The 12593-nt window shown below is 40.7% G+C and overlaps 1 protein-coding gene across 3 annotated transcripts in view; it reads right to left on the bottom strand.

The window, feature by feature from the left end:
• The window catches only part of KCNT1 (potassium sodium-activated channel subfamily T member 1), a 556984-nt gene that overhangs the window by 115446 nt on the left and 428945 nt on the right, over positions 1-12593 (bottom strand). For all 3 annotated transcript variants that reach the window (XM_089677057.1, XM_089677058.1, XM_089677059.1), the window contains exons 7-9: positions 8697-8756; positions 7031-7105; positions 2283-2366 (exon numbers count right to left, since the gene is read on the bottom strand). In XM_089677057.1, coding sequence (XP_089533183.1) covers positions 2283-2366; positions 7031-7105; positions 8697-8756 — 219 coding nt within the window. The remainder of the gene's footprint in view (positions 1-2282; positions 2367-7030; positions 7106-8696; positions 8757-12593) is intronic.

Here is a 12593-nt window from a genome sequence, read left to right as displayed (position 1 = left end):
TGAGACAGAGCTTTGGCAGATAGATTCTCTGTCAGCATACTGCAGAACCAGGGTCATTCTCTCTAACGTCTGCCCTCAGGTTGACCACCTGAGGCCCTCATGGCAGCTAGTGCCAGGTGATGCAAACCTGCCTCCAGCCTGGCTTGGTTCAGTCTTCTCCCGGGATAGACGCTTAACCTATGTGCTCACAGAGCATAAATACCACTCCCAGCATGCAGTGGGGCCAGCCTCCCCTGCAATTGGCCAGGGCTGTATCCATATTCATACTGCCCATCTGCCTAGTTCCCTCCCAGATTCTGGAAGGCTCTCATAGCTTCCGAAGGTGGGCAGAACTCAAGGCAAACTCAGCACCACAAGAGCATCATGAGCAGACCTGACTAATCCATCACAGCACTTTATTAAGCAGAGAACCCAATTAGATTTTCCTAACAGTCTCTCTGTTAAACAGAGAAACACAGCTATGCTTAACCTAACTATCCAAATCCTAGCACCCAACTAGGAGGGTGCTACACACAGATAGATGAACATGTGGAAATTGGAACTATGTGAGACACACTCTGTACAAAGGTGTTTACCAGGAGATGTAACTGGTCTTTGGAAAAGAATCACAAGAAGATAGATCTGAACTTTGATGGTAATCAGAGCCAATTACTGATCTACACTGGACTAGGTGAAAGCTGAGGAAGCATCACACAGCGTACCTCCTGGGATGGAAACTCCTTGCTTCATGACATGCAAAGTAATGTTTCCAGGTGTGATGGCAGACCTCGGATGCTTTTCCTAGCTTTTTAAGAATGTGGGAAAAACAGAATCAGAATCACATAGGCCCCTATCTTTTAGGGCTTAGGATTTAACAGCCACGGCCTTAAAGCCAACAATCGTTAGGCTGGCTGGTAAACCTTGGGTGTTTTTGAAAGTAATTTATTTTCTTTTTGCCTGGATGGATGGGTGAGTGTGCTGTGATTATTAAAAATAAATCAATTATTAAAAATAAATAAAATTGCGTTTTTGGTTTGTGGTGCTCAGATGCATTGTTGTTCCACTTTAAGCTGTAAAAGGCAGATACAGACTGGCACGGAGACCACTCACACTCCTATAGCAGATGATGCAAGTCCAAAAAGGAGGGTCACGCATCACTGGTATCATCCACAAGAAACTTTATTGGAGACTGCTCAACAGAACATGGTTCTGCCTTGGTGTTCTGTCTGAGCAGTCTCCATTAATGTTTCTTGCGGCAGATACCAGCAGTGTGCGACCCTCCTTTTCAACTGGCATAGAATTGTATTATTCTCATAATAATTCTAAGCAGATGTCCAGTGCACTCTACCCCCCTTACATCAGATGTACAGTCCAAAGAGTGACAGTAAAACTGAAGGAAAGAGCTAGCTGATGCTAGATGTCCTCCAGATAGGAAAATAAGCCGGTTCTATTTGCCTTGCTGCAGCTTCTAATGCACCTTGTGAGAATCTCGTGGAATGGAAGACTGGAGTTCAGCTTTAAGTTTACAAATCTCTTTGAGGGTATTTTTAAAATCCTTAAAAGCTTTTTGAAATTTCAATAGTTTGGCTTTATAGAAAATCAGCAGTGCTCTCCAGACTCAGGCAAAAAGTTTCTTTCCACTTCAGACCTCTTTACCACCCTGGGATATAATCAGAGCAGCAAGTAATTCTGAGTGGTGCAATCAGGAGTCATCTGCTGCCATTGTTGGACGGGAAATAAAAAAAACTGAAGAGAAACGTTAAAATCAGATTTGTAACACATTAAAGGCTACGTTCACCCTTTTATGAAAAATGTATTAGCCTTTAGATATAAAGCCAAAACTTTGTTTTTACTTTTCAATATAACAGGGAATGGTAAGTACCATGTGCATTTGATTTTTCCTGCCTGTGCCAAATTTGGGAGATTTTCCTTTTTTCTTGTCCTGGAGACAAATCAGGAAGCGAAAAAAAAATCTACCAATCGACTTGTGTACAACCAGCCTGTCGGGTTTTTCCTGAATGATCAGTGCATCTGGCTATATGATGGAACTGAACATTGTATTCTGATGGCGGGAAAGTCTCCCCGCTGTCAGAGTACAGTAGCACAGCAGTAATGATTCCCCCATCCACAAGTATGTAGATGAGAGAATCAAATCTTTTTTTTCCATTTAACCTGAAGTTGAATGAAAAAAAAATTATAAATGTATGGCCAGCTAGGTAAGTAGGAGGAGGTAAAGGGTTAAAGAAAGAAAGGGAACAGTAAAAGTGTTCTAAACAATATCGCTTCTTGGTTGTGATACTCACAATCATATTCTCCAAAACGCATTTTGCTAGCCAGCAGTTCAGGAAAACAGGAATGAACAAATTTCGTAGTGGTGGCCAAAATATCTAGGAAAGAAAATTATTATGTATAACAAAAAAATACATATTTGCTATCATTTTGGTTCTCCTCTGATAACCATTCTATCATTAGTAATAGATATCATAAGGATTAACAAATGCATTCAGTCATTTTTTTAAATTCTGTAGATTTTGTCAGTAATTATTTAGATTGTAAGATATTCCGCAACTTCACCACTATTACCATAAAGAATCATTCCTATGCCAATGGTAAAATTAACTTTCTTCTGTATACAGCTGATGTTCCTTTGTCTTTTATAGTGTTTTTGAGATGAAACGCTCATTGACCACATCTGTATATTCAATTTAAAAACACGTATAAGTACAAATGAAAGTGGACCTGTCATTAAAACCCATACTGTATTATTTTACTTAAAAAGTACCTTTTTCTTACGATGCAAAAAAAAAACTATATCAAAGGACATCTATGGTAATTTTTTTTTTTTTTTTCTGTTTTAAAATAGGTTACACACAAAAATCAGTTTCTTTTTAATCGGTTATATATGAAACAATGGGGGAAAACTTGAGTACTCAGAATTTGGTGATTTGATTTCTATGCAGAGCTGTACCAGATTTTGCACTCTCCAGTTTTAGTAACAGCCCCCCCCCCCCCAACATTAGAAAATTTTACATCTACCACTTGCTGAACAAGTCAAGAGGACGGTAAGCCCCATTCTTCTACAACAGAGGGAACATATGGAATAGTTTTGAGGACATGTTTAAAGTTTATTTTTTATTTAAAATAATGTTTTATATTCTAGCTTTACACACTCAGCTAAGGTTTGCTTTACAAATAAATGCTTCAGTCCAAAGAAAAAAAGGAATACACACTTTGCATGGAGCATTTAATAATGAACACCTCTATCGGGTTTATTTATTTTTGCTGTGTGTCTCATAGGGGAGATTCCCCTTTACTTCCTGTCTTGGAGACACAACAGAGGTAAAATATCTCTTCAAAATGAGAGGAAATTCCGCTGTCACCAGAACAGGTGCCCCCCATTGGTGATTTCTCTCCCTTTCTGTTCTGGGGTTGACTGTAAAATTTTGGATTTCCCGTCACTTTCTGCCTACGGGAAAAAGGTAACCAGGGCTAATAGAAATGATAAATATCTTCACTGTGATACAGACAACAATGAAAAAAACTGACAGGTGGCTTAATACAGCCCTGCTCCTTCCAAAACTAACAAAAATGGGTTAGTTTTAGATATATTTTACCATTGCATATTTGAATACTTGCGCAACACAATTTGCAACTGGTTCTCCTTAAAGCAAGCTCAGTCTCAGAAATGGGTTATTTTCTGTAAGTCTCTCTGTTTCTTGGGTGAAATCACAGATTTAAATAAAAATAGCCAGCAAAGACAATATAATTGCATATAGGGCCTGTGAACACAATAGACTACCCAGGAATATAAACGTGATCTCATAAAGGAGAACATGCTGTTTTCTTCTCTCTCCCCGGGTTACTAAATGCTTGCTCTGAGCCATGCGATAGGCGTAATGCAGGCTCATTTCACCATTCAGCTACAAGAAGAGAATCAACATGGAGCCAGAAATTGTTCCACACTGCAGGCACATCACCATTCATACTCCGCCATCCTACTGAGTCCCAAACACCAAAGGCCCACTCAATACAACAAGCTAAACCCACATTCCACTACATTCTGAAATGGGTCATTAAACTGGAAAGTATGGCCTGCTGGTTACAGCAATGAAGGGGAGCGAATGTGACAAATTTCAATACAATGCTCAGTTTAAGACCAAAACCGATATTACTATAAAAGGAATCTTATCCCATTTTAGGGTTTTAAGAACTGAAGACAAAACTTTTTATTTTTTTAATTTTGAATAGAATACAGGAGTGCTATAAGCCCTGTCATTTTTTTTTGCCATCCCTGTGGGGAGATTTCTCTTCACTGTCCCAAAGCCAAAATAAGAAATTTATTTATTTATTTTTTTCAGGTACTTATATAGCGCCATCGGTTTACGCAGCGCTTTACATATATATTGTATATTGTACATTCACATCAGTCCCTAACCCTCAAGGGGCGTACAATCTAAAGTCCCTAACTTACATTCATACATACACATACTAGGGCCAATTTAGACAAGATCCAATTAACCTACCAGCATGTCTTTGGAGTATGGGAGGAAACCGGAGTACCCAGAGGAAACCCATGCAGGCACAGGGAGAACATGCAAACTCCAGGCAGGTGATGCCATGGTTGGGATTTGAACCAGCGACCTTAGTACTGCCAGGCGGAAGTGCTAACCAATTATCCACTGCGCTGCCAACTATTCTGGTGACAACCCAAATTTTTCTTTTGCTTTTATTTTGGTGATAAAAGGGACAAATAGAGAGGGCAATATCCCTAGTGGGGGCTATGTTTTGCATGCTAACTACTCTGAATGTTCATTACTGAAAAATCAGACTTTAAATGTAACTGAGACCTGTGCCATTCACAAACCTGGGAAAATAGAAACTGAAAAAACATCCAGTAGATCCAGATATATTGGCAGCTGAAGTTCAAAGTGAATCTCAACTTTCATAAAAGCTAGGTTTGGACATGTTTTCCTTCCCTGCCTCCTGAGTTGGTCCTTTCTGTTGGTCTTTTCTTGTGATAGACAGTCACAATGATCATAAGGGACCCTTGGAAACGTCTTGGAGTTTAGGAGAGGGCAGAGTCAAATTCAAACTTTACAGGAATGAGCTGCACGTAACTTTAGCTGCCTATACTCCTGGATCCATTGATTTTCTTGACATACGTTTTTCACTAAAGGTAAACTTTGTTTATGTATTTTTTCATCACATGCTCGGTTTCAGATGCTCTGCTTTTAGCATAGGTCAACACAAAAAAAACTTCATTCACAGAAGAGTATTTTTTTCATTCAGAGGTGCCTTTTGTTTTTATGTTATGAGTTCTTTCAATTCAAATTTGCTCCCCTGCATGTGCACTCATTAGCTGCCGTGATGAGACTCAAAAGCCTGCAAATAACTTGGCAGGATGATGGAATAAAGAACGCTCCTTTGTGACGAGGAACCAGCAGCGTGAGTTTGCGGAGCCTACACCCACCTAGATGATCATTTCTGCTCGGCATTTGGAGCTTTCAGTCAATTAGAACAGAAAATCCTACAGCTGTGCCTGCCACTTATTTCACATCGTGACTTTACTGAGCAGACGGGAATTTCAAGGACCCGGAACAAAGGCTGCGTGGGAAAAGCCAAGCCGACAAAAAGCAACATTGTCATTTTTAGCCTCGCTCTGCAGGCTCCCCACCATTGTAGAACCTGTATATATGGAGTATGGGGCATGGCTAGCCTTGTGAATGATAGCTACCACCTAGGTCAAAGAGAGGACCCCGCTTTCGGCCAGCCTCATGGACATGTTTGGTAATAATGAAATTAACCCCAGTTCGAGACAAATAAAAGCCAAGGCTGACCTCGTATTCGGAAAATGCTAATGGTCTAGCTGTCATGCTCACCTTCTGGCTTCCATGTTTACAAAGTCATTGACCCAAAGCAAGCACGCAGCACTGGAGTTCTGACTTCACTCCCTCAGCCTGCTTTTAACATGTTACCAATAAAAATATATGTTTAGATTTCCAGTGCATATTAAAAAATCAAAAGAAAAGACAGCTGCCCAGATCAATTTATAGCCAGCAAATACACTGAACATGCGCGTATATGCATAGGTACGTTTATGCAAGGTCTGTACGGAACATTTAAGTAAGACCCCTTTCGCATGAAGGGTCCAGTCAGGTCCAGGGGCGGACTGGCTATTCGAGCACTCGGGCACTGCCCGAGGGCCCGGGGCCAGTAGGGGGCCCCATGAGATGCCCCTGGTACCTTTCATTGGCTTTTTCATAGGATTTTTTGGGTGTGGGCGAGGACACAGGGGCCCCATGATCCCCTATTGCCCGGGGACCCCATGAGTTGTCAGTCCGCCCCTGGTCAGGTCTGCTTGTCAGTTTTTCAGGCAGACCTGATCGGACCATGCATTCAGCCCTATGCACCAGCGGCTGTAAATGGACTTGTGTCCGTTTACCCCCACCTACCTCCAATCTAATCCGGCTTGCTAAAAAAAAAAAAATAGAAGGGGATCTTTCCCCTTTCTTCTAGGCTGATTAAATCAGAGGTAGTCAGGTATAAGCGGACAGCAGAGCCCGTTTACACCCACTGGTCTATAGAGGGCTCTGTCCAAGTCAACTCTGCATAAACTGAGCGGACACAGCAGGGTTGCCACCTCATCCCTTGAAAACCAAACACATATTAATTACACAGGTTCTGGGGCTGATTAAGGCAGTAATTAAACTCACTTAGTGCCTTATCTGCATTAAATTATCCCCAGAACTTATGTCATTAATATGCGTTTGGTTTTAAAGAGTTAAGGTGGCAACCCTAGGACACAGACCGCCCCGGTCTGCTCTGATCACAAGGGGAAAAGCAGACGGATTCCCTGCTGATCTAAACAAAGGCCGTCCCATGTGAAAGGGGCCAGAGGATCTTTCTGTCAATCTTGAGTAAAAACATCAGTAAATGATTATGTCTGTGTGAAATAGGAGGCCTTAATGTATGATAGCAGATCGGTAGGTGAATGAGAAAGATAAAAAAAAAAATGACAGGGGACCCAAAACACTGGAAGTAACCAGCTTACCGTAATGATGAAAGGGACGGTGTTGATCATTTCCAGAATGAAAGATACTCGAAAGATCTGTTCCCATATATTCCCCTGTTGGTTTAAAAGAAAAACATTCAGTCTGTTCGTAGCACAACACGTGCAATGATCATCGGTAAACACATGTGCATTGATGTGTGTTCATTCCTGAGAGATGCAAAGGGTCAGCAAAGAAGAGGAGCCAAACTTGTGCTGGACTGCTGTTCTGCCTGTGTGTTGGAGCGCAATGTTCTGGCACGCATTGACCTAGCATTGAATGACGTTGAAAAAAAAAAGCGGATCTTGCTCTACTTTCTTTCCAGCATAAACCAGCACAGATCAGCCAACACACCAGTGTGAATTGCTGTCATTCACATACCTTAGATTTTACAGGTCCTTGCCTTGGCATGCGCTGGAAAAAAATCAACCAATGCATCTGGCATGAATGGACCCTTAAAATGGTATTAAACCCAAAAGCAAATATTTATTATAATGCAGCTTATTAATTCTTAGACGGAGTCGCTACATTCGCTTTCTTTTTTAGGCTTTCTTTCCTTAATGTTTGCCTGGTGATCCAGCCAGCAAGTCTGTTGTTTTTCAACAGAACAATCTGTTACCAGGGCTGTAGATAGGGGTGCTTACAATAATCAGCTTTTATCCATATACATTCTTTATCCCTTAAATAACTGGCTTCGCTGTCCAGAATCTGCAATGCATTATCTTCATGTATATACACGGTTTTACACTGGACAATGTATATCGGGGTACTAGAATATATAGTGACTTGACAGTGTGACCTATGCCTTTTGTTGTACTCTTCACTGTATGGTTTTGTACCTCTCTTTTGGCTAAATTAAGAATTTATAAAAAAATCTTTATCCCAAAAGGATAAAAAAAACTGTTGCTGTAACTGCTTATAAAGTGTTTGCTGGAGTTTGACGTCAATTTGTTAGTGTATTTAAATCTGCTAGTACACCTAACACTCCCCTTCCCCCAGACTGGCAATGCTGCTGTCCAAAGGTGCCCCCTGTGCTCCTTCATTCAGAGTGGGGGCACTGTAATACAGGAAGTGTGTTACTGGCCAGATCACCAGGTGAAAACAGAGGGGGAAAGCCAAAAAAACAAAAAAAAACTAATGCAGCCACCACATCTAATGACTGGTAAGTTGCAACATATTGCATTTTTGGTTTTGGGTTTAATATCACTTTTAGCTTCTGTGTCATGCGATTGCATGGAGGACTGAAGAGGTTCCACAGCAGCTGAGCTGCAGCGTACTTCTTGAAGACAGTAAGTGATGTAGTAACAATCATATGGACTAACTGACGCATCCAAATTGTAACCGCACCGAACCAAAAATAACAACTTGACTTCTAATTCTAGTAATATTAAGAAAAACATGCATTTTAAAGAAGGACTCTAGTCAAACTGTTCAAATGATTGCAGTCTGTCACTATTCCCCATTGTACATGACTCAACTCACCCTGAGAGCTAAGACTTCCATTTTCTGATCCTGAATTTACTTCCCTGTGTCATCCCCACCTCCTAACCTATGCTTGAGCATTGTCCTAGATAAAACGCTTCTCTGTTAATTGCCTAAAAGGTGAGACCTGCCGAGCTGTTGTCAATTGATCACACCTTTGTCAAAATTGGAGTTCAGCCATTTTACCTTATAGCTGAGATAGATTAGAAGCATTGTCTCCAAGAAGCTGATGATCGCCACGGTGACCTGAGACAAAAGAACATTGGAAATAGGTAATGGTAATCCAATACAACATTTATACACCTATACACAGTCACACATCATCATCATTATCATTATTATTATTAATATTTTATACATTTTTATAGGTATGGCATATTACATAGTGATGTACTGAGCACACCCAGTCATTCACATTCAGTCCCTGCACCAGAGGAGCTTACACTAATGTTACGCGGAGTGGTCTTACGGAGCCTTTCAAGCTCACTGGGATTTTGATTTTGAGACACTTTTTCAAGTTAGCTCAGTTGTCCGTTACTACACATGGAATACACGGTGTCAGGTTTCCACCCGCAAAAAAGTCCATTCTGTAGAGGTGGTGGTGCACAACATTCTGGGTGAGGTTGGGAAGATTCGGGGTCTTGAGAAGGACAGGTGATGGCCGGGGCCTGGACAAAGACATGGAGGAATGTCAGGTCTCCGTAGCTGCTATCTGTCAGTCTCTGGGTGTGCGGCTTTTCTTCTTGTCCTTTCACATCCCCTAGATTTTTATAAGATCAGATTTTTGGAAAAAGGCTGCATGCATTGGATCAATGTTTAATCGTTTCTTAGCCTGAGGGTGTGTTTAGGTGGATGTAGGGTTGTGTTTTGCATAATTTTGGTAGTTTTCAGACAATAAAATTATGTTTCTTTGTGTATAGTTCTATTTACAGTGAAGGAAATAAGTATTTGATCCCCAGCTGATTTTGAATGTGTTGCCACTCACAAAGAAATGATCAGTCTAAAAATCGAATGGTAGGTGTATTGTAACACTGAGAGACAGAATAGCAACAAAAAATTTAAAAGAAATGCATGTCTAACAAATTATGCACTGATATGCATGTTCATGAGGGAAATAAGTATTTGATCCCCCTATCATTTAGCAGGATTTCTGGCGACCAAATTTTTTTTAAAATTTTACTCTCTTAAAGGGAGTGCTGCTAATTTCATTTTGTTACCTGTATAAAAGACACCTGTCCACAGGAGCAATCAAACAATCAGATTCCAAACTCTCCACCATGGCAAAGACCAAAGAGCTGCCCAAGGATGTCAGGGACAAGATTGTAGACCTACACAAGGCTGGACTGGGCTACCAAACTATCGCCAAGCAGCTTGGTGAGAAGGTGACAACAGTTGGTGCAATCATTCACAAATGGAAGAAACACAAAACAACTGTCAGCCTCCCTAGGTCTGGTGCACCATGCAAGATCTCCCCTCGTGGAGTGTCAATGATCATGAGAACAGTGAGGAATCATCCCAGAACTACACGTGAGGATCTTGTCAATGTTCTCCAGGCAGCTGGGACCACAGTCACCAAGCAAACAATTGGTAACACACTACGCCGACAAGGATTGAAATCCTGCAGTGCCCGCAAGGTCTCTCTGCTCAACAAAGCACATGTCCAGGCCCATCTGAAGTTTGCCACTGAACATCTGAATGATGCAGAGGAGGACTGGTTGAAAGTGTTGTGGTCAGATGAGACCAAAATCAAGCTCTTTGGCATCAACTCAACGCGCCGTGTTTGTAGGAGGAGGATGGCTTCTTATGACCCCAAGAACACCATCCCAACTCTCAAACATGGTGGTGGAAACATTCTGCTTTGGGGGTGTTTTTCTACTAAGGGGACAGGCCAACTGCACCGCATTAAAGGGACAATGGACGGGGCAATGTACCGTCAAATCTCGGGTGAGAACCTTCTCATTGAACCCAGGGCATTGAAAATGGGTCGTGGATGGGTGTTCCAGCATGACAATGACCCAAAACACAAAGCCAAGGCAACAAAAGAGTGGCTCAAGAAGAAGCACATTAAGGTCCTGGAGTGGCCTAGCCAGTCTCCAGACGATAATCTGATTGAAAATCTGTGGAGGGAGCTGAAAGTTCGAGTTGCCAAACGTCAGCCACCAAACCTTACAAAGGATTTGCCACCAAGTACTAAGTCATGGTTTGTGAAGGGGATCAAATACTTATTTCCCTCATGAACATGCAAATCAGTGCATAATTTGTTAGACATGCATTTCTTTTGAATTTTTTTTGCTATTCTGTCTCTCAGTGTTACAATACACCTACCATTTGATTTTTAGACTGATCATTTCTTTGTGAGTGGGCAAACATTCAAAATCAGCAGGGGATCAAATACATATTTCCTTCCCTGTATATGTGTGTGTGTGTGTGTATGTGTGTATATATATATATATATATATATATATATACACACACACATTTTTATTTTATTTTTTTGTATATATGTAAATATTTTTTTATTATGTTGCAAGATTTTAAATGAACAAAAATGTATACACACTATTATGATTTCACATTAACCTCTTGGCGCCGGCACCTCCTGGCCCTTTAAGAGTTTCAGAAGCCGGGAGTCGGGGTGGGGGTTTAGGGTCATGTGACCACCGTGATTCGCTGTCACGGCAGTCACATGATTGGAAAAGGCCTCGATCAAAAGGGGAGATCAGGACCTTTCCGGGAGTAGCGGACATATGTGCTGGGAGCGCACAGGGCATGCACTCTCAGCACATATGTATTTTTTAATTGCATGCAAATATGCGGCCTCTCGGCGTCAAGGCCCAGACGCCGAGAGGCCGCATATTTGCGTGCGATTGGCATCAATGGGTTACATTTTCCACAATGCTATACAGAAAATGCTGCACCATTTACATCACCTTTGCACCAGAGGAACTAACATTAATATCACCAGCACAACTCAACAGACTATCTAGGGCCAAAGTATTCAGCCTATTATTATTATTATTATTATTATACAGGATTTATATAGCGCCAACAGTTTGCTTAGCGCTTTACAATAGCCTATTAAATTGCCTTAGGCTGGCCATGGATTACTAGATTTCCCAACGAACGTTCTTCTGAACACTCGTACTAAATTTTTCAGTATGTTCAATGAATTGATGAACGTTGTTCGAAAGTACTTAAAAATTTAATTTCCTTTTACTGTTTGATTTTGGATTGTAATTTCCCAAATGAAAACCACATTCACTGTTAGAAATTAGTTCATTCAGGAAAAAATTTCCAATCCTATTCCTTCAAATTTTCTTGTCACTGTGTTTGAAAAAATATGTTGATTTGACCCCACTAACAATGAAAAAAATCGAATTAATGTATTAAAATTTTCATGCAAAAAATCTAATTAATGTTTTTAAAATTTTCATGCAAAATTTCATGCAAAATTCTTTTAGTGCATGGCCAGGTGTATTTTTTAATGAGGCACTGAAGTGAGATCACCTGGGGTGGACGCAAAGGAATAGCTAATAATGACAGTACATGTTATAGATTATAAATAGGCTCATAAAAAGGCATTGCAAGGAAACAAAAAGAAAAAAAAGTATCGGATGTACATATGAAATTGTTTCCCTGTAGCATTAAGGGGATAACAAGTCTTCAGAATACAGGTTACATTTCACATTTCTCCTTCTACCTGAAGGGGGCGCCAGAGGCACATGTGAGCACAGAGTCAAGCCATGTAATATACAGCATATATGTATTATAAATTAATACACTGTATTATATTAATTTAAATAGCACTCCTGTTATTTACTTATTTAGTGCCTTTCATTTTTCATTTACGGACAATTTCCTCGCAGTTTTACGTATTGGTAAATTTGTTTTCTGTCTTCTTTTCACCATATTTTGACAAGCCAGCACTCATCTATTTTGCAGCCAATTCAGCAATGTACTGAGACATTATGCTGTTCTTTAGTCAAACATCATGTCGGCAATTAACATTATTCTGCACAAACCCAGCACCCCCATCTTCACCCTTTTCAGCATGGTTCAGAGAATTTGTGTACAGCCAGGACA

The sequence above is a fragment of the Staurois parvus genome, unplaced genomic scaffold, assembly GCF_062004578.1.
Source record: "Staurois parvus isolate SC_StPar_1 unplaced genomic scaffold, SC_StPar_1.0 ptg000176l, whole genome shotgun sequence".
NCBI lineage: Eukaryota > Metazoa > Chordata > Amphibia > Anura > Ranidae > Staurois > Staurois parvus.
Note: the sequence above shows the minus strand (reverse complement) of the source record. Positions and strands in the feature narration are given on the sequence as shown.